This window comes from Nicrophorus vespilloides, unplaced genomic scaffold (genome assembly GCF_001412225.1).
Source record: "Nicrophorus vespilloides isolate i.1.1-1 unplaced genomic scaffold, Nicve_v1.0, whole genome shotgun sequence".
Taxonomy (NCBI): domain Eukaryota; kingdom Metazoa; phylum Arthropoda; class Insecta; order Coleoptera; family Silphidae; genus Nicrophorus; species Nicrophorus vespilloides.
This window is the reverse complement of record NW_017099785.1, coordinates 543-4,618: the sequence shown is the minus strand read 5'-3', so window position 1 is coordinate 4,618 and position 4,076 is coordinate 543. Positions and strand designations below refer to the sequence as shown.

The 4,076-nt window shown below is 36.8% G+C and overlaps 1 protein-coding gene across 1 annotated transcript in view; it reads right to left on the bottom strand.

Moving 5' to 3' along the window:
* Positions 1-1,808, bottom strand: part of LOC108565578 (rho GTPase-activating protein gacO-like) — a gene marked incomplete at its 5' end in the record, with an annotated part of 6,823 nt that extends 5,015 nt beyond the window's left edge. Inside the window, 2 exons of the mRNA XM_017925116.1 lie at positions 743-1,220; positions 1,460-1,808. Of these exons, the coding sequence (XP_017780605.1) occupies positions 743-1,220; positions 1,460-1,808 (827 nt within the window). The remainder of the gene's footprint in view (positions 1-742; positions 1,221-1,459) is intronic.
* Positions 1,809-4,076: the final 2,268 nt, after the last annotated feature.

Genomic DNA, 4,076 nt, shown 5'->3' with positions numbered 1-4,076 from the left:
GTAGAATAAAATCATAAAACGACTCATTGTTTCGTTGTATCTCTTTCAGTTTTCAATACAACATGATTGATGCGTTTTGCAACAAAACTCAAGCAAGCATCCAATAAAATACAGTAGAAACTAATTAAATAAGCATTTTCTCAAAAGATTTTTTTCATTTATACTAATTTACTTTCATTTCCCCTTAATAAAAGAAATTATTTCATTTAGTATTTCATGTGGATGTAATTGATTGTAAAAAATGAATTTACAAGTATTTCTTGATAAAATGGAATAAATATGGAATTATCTGCAATAATCTCTAGGTTTGCGGGATTCGTATTGCTATGATTAATATTAGATGAAATGTGGATGCAAAAATTGTATTGAATTATTTACAGATTTGTAAAGTTATGATTAATATTTAATTAATGTATAGACGTTGAAGGTGTTGAAGAAGCACGCTGCGAAATGCATGATTCACTGTACACAGCTTGAAGTGTTTGCAGAGAAATTGGCGAAATGTAAAGTTGAAAACGTTTTATTTTCATGAATACCTTAAGGATATTAAACACATACCGATGTATCAGCGCCAGCAATAAACACAGAACCGTCGTTGAATCCGTAATTAATGGATTGCAAACAGTAAGCGTACGGGTCTCGTTCATTCCGTTGTTTTTTTGCGTTATTTTTTTAAATCAAACACGTTGGAAGCGTTTCAATTGTTCAAACAAAACAAAGAAATAATAATAATAATTCTTACCAGTGCGTATTCCGCGCAAATGTCGATGCTCTGAACGAAATTGCAGACGTCCTCGACGGTCCAATGCGAGATGTCTTCATGCAGTTTGGGACTCTCGGATTCGGCCCTTTTGGGTAGACTTCCTACGCTTCCGGTGGACGGAGTCTTGTTACGTGGCCTTTTCGTAGGAGGCGGCGCAGCCGCCGCGGACAGATCCAACGGTGAGGAAGGATCGGATCGTTTCGCGTTCTTCAGCAGCCCTTGGAGTTCGGCCTCTTTGGCCGTTCGCACCATCGCGAGGAGGGCTTGCGTGGAGGACATGTCGATGAGGGGCGGAAACATCGCCGAACCGGCGACGGCGAAAGGGTTCAGGACCTGAGGGAATTCGGGTTTCTTAGTTGGGTCTTCTTTGTTTGGTGTCTGGAGGGCGGGCATCAGTGGAAACGATTGTTTGTAGCGCGGATCCAGAGGCGGCGGAAAACCGTTCCTCGAAAAGTACCTGAAGATAAACAACCATTATTTACACAGGCGCATTCAAATATTTTTACACAAGCGAAAAGCTACCAGAAACCCAAGCACTTTAAATTTAACCCATTCAATTTTCAACCTTTTTTCAATGATGAATATCATACAAATTGTATGAATGCAAGCAAATATTCAAAAATGTATATATAAAGTTATGTATTAATATTCTTCAGTAGTGAAACATAAAAACTGTTGAGGATTGTGTGAACTTACTCGTTTGGATTGGCGTTGTTGTATTTGGCTGCTAAACTCCTCATGAAATCGCTGTAGTTTCTTCCGGAGATGTGCAGCATGGGGTTGGCATCCGGTGCAGGCGGCGTGTCCGGATGCGAGGGCGTCACGGACCTGGAGGAGGTGTCCGGAGTGCCGGGACTAAGTCTTTCGTTCTTAACATTATTGTTGTTGTTGTTGTTATTGTTATTGTTGTGGAAGTCTGCGGGGGATGGAACCAAGGTGGCGGAAAGGTTGGCAGCAGCCGAAACCCTGTCCGGTCTCCTCCTCCTCGGCTTCCCAATTGGAGTCGTCGGACTTTCAGTCAAAGCGTCCGCCGATCCCGTATCACCTGCAAACAAGGACATATTTCAAAATCAGAAACACCCGCATTAACGACGTGTCGACCCGAAAGAGTTCGATGGCTCAATCGACGACAACCCGTATCAATCCATAAAAATACCATCAAAATGAATATGAAAGAGGAAACCGCGCGCTCTAAGTACAAAACTAGTTCTCTTAAAGTTATTTAATCAAAAAGCTTTAGAATAACTCTATATTACATCAATTCCATCATCACTAATTGAGATAATCCACTGAGCTGCATTTGTAGTTACAACTTCAAGCATTCGGTTGAATTTCCGAATTCCCTCTCAACCGAAGGTTATGTCAGCAGGTAGTAGTCAGCAGGTCAACTGCAGACTTACCGACTCATCTTGGTAATCAAATTGCTTTTTGTTGCGGCAATATTGCCAGGATGATGAGGCAGAAAAAGCTCGGGGAGACGGACGCATTTTTATTTCTATGCCGGTATTACTGTGCGCAAGATACAATTAGTTTCTTATTTATTGCAATGCCCGCAGAGAAAAACGACAAGGACATGGCACAATATGAGAGAGAGAGAGAGAGAGATGGAGTGAATGAGAAGAGTAATGTAAAGAAGAGGTGAAGTGGAGGAGAAAAAGAAACGAAACGAAGATGAAGTTGATGAAGGAAAAAAAGAGAAGAAGAAGAAGGGACGCACGAAACGGAGAAAAGGAGGATCGAAGTGACTTGTCGCTTTTCGCCCAGCAACATTAAAGACAATTAAAGATACGACAAACAAAGCTCCTTGTTGCTTTCAGCATTACAACGATTAATGAGGAGATAAGCAAATATTTTTTTTTTAACAATCTCTAACCGAAATCATAATTAAATTTTACCAATATCAACAAAATTATTCTATACAAATGTTAAGAAAAATGATAAAATTTTAATAATTTATTAGAATCATATTAATTAGTAATTTAAATTTGAAAACTCTTTTAATTAGAAATTGATTGAAATGTTAATTTCTTACATTAAGTTTCATTTGATTGAAAATGTAATTGTTATGTTAAACTTAATGGAAAGTACAATTCCATAATTTTCATCGATGTGTCTGCGGTTGTCTTCTCGAAGAATATCTCTTTGGGATATCTATTTTACAATTCCTCTTCTTCCTACAGTTACTTATTTTTATATGCATGTATTTAGCTAATTCGAATAATAATTAAAGTGCACGGGTGATTTACCGTCGCCGACCGGCTGCAACAAAACGATGAGCACGAGAAGGACGGAATGGATGAGAAAGAGTGAGACACGAAGTGGATGGAACCAAGCCGGAGATTGTGTGGTCAACCAGTTTCGTATCTGATTGTCATCTCGTGGAACTGCCGTTCCATAAAACATCTCTCTTTACGACCAATATGACAACTATTCTAATATTTACATTTGGATTTACATACGTATTTAATGGACATAAACGTTTGTCATTTTAACACTTTCTTCACTAAATTTATTCCGTGTATATATGCATATATGCTAGCAAACCCACAAAAAAAAAATAAGAAATATTAAAGAAGGCACGAATATAAAAAAAAGAAACCATAAGACGATCGCACCCACGTGATCCATTAGGTAACGAGGAACGTCAGATCGAAGCTAATTGCAAAGGTAAAGGTGAGTGGATCGAATGAAATGTGTAAGGATCTTTGAAACATTTGATTCATAGTCGAAACGATGCAGGAGTTGCCAATCATTTCAGTCACGAATATCTTCTTAATATACCAAAATATATTAGGTAACAATAATTTATTCATTAATATTGGTTAATAATTTAATTTTATATTTAGATGAAATGATATTGTTTATCTATTTTTATTAAAACCATAAGACAATGTCTTAGCAACTGTCACAAGGTTCATAATAAACTTCATTTGATTCATAGCAAGTGCCATAAGATTCATATCAACTGTCAAAAGATTAATATCAAACGTCATTTGAATCATAGCAAATGTCATAATATTCATATCAACTGTCATTTGATTCATAGCAAAAGTCATAAGATTCATATCAACTGTCATTTGATTCATAGAAAATGTCATAAGATTCATATCAAACGTCATTTGAATCATAGCAAATGTCATAATATTCATAATGTAATAAGATTCTTATCAACTGTCATAAGATTCATATTAAACGTCATTCGATTCATATCAACTGTCATAAAATACATATCAAACGTCATTTGAATCATAGCAAATGTCATAATATTCATATCAACTGTCATAAGATTCATATCAAACGTCATTCGATTCAT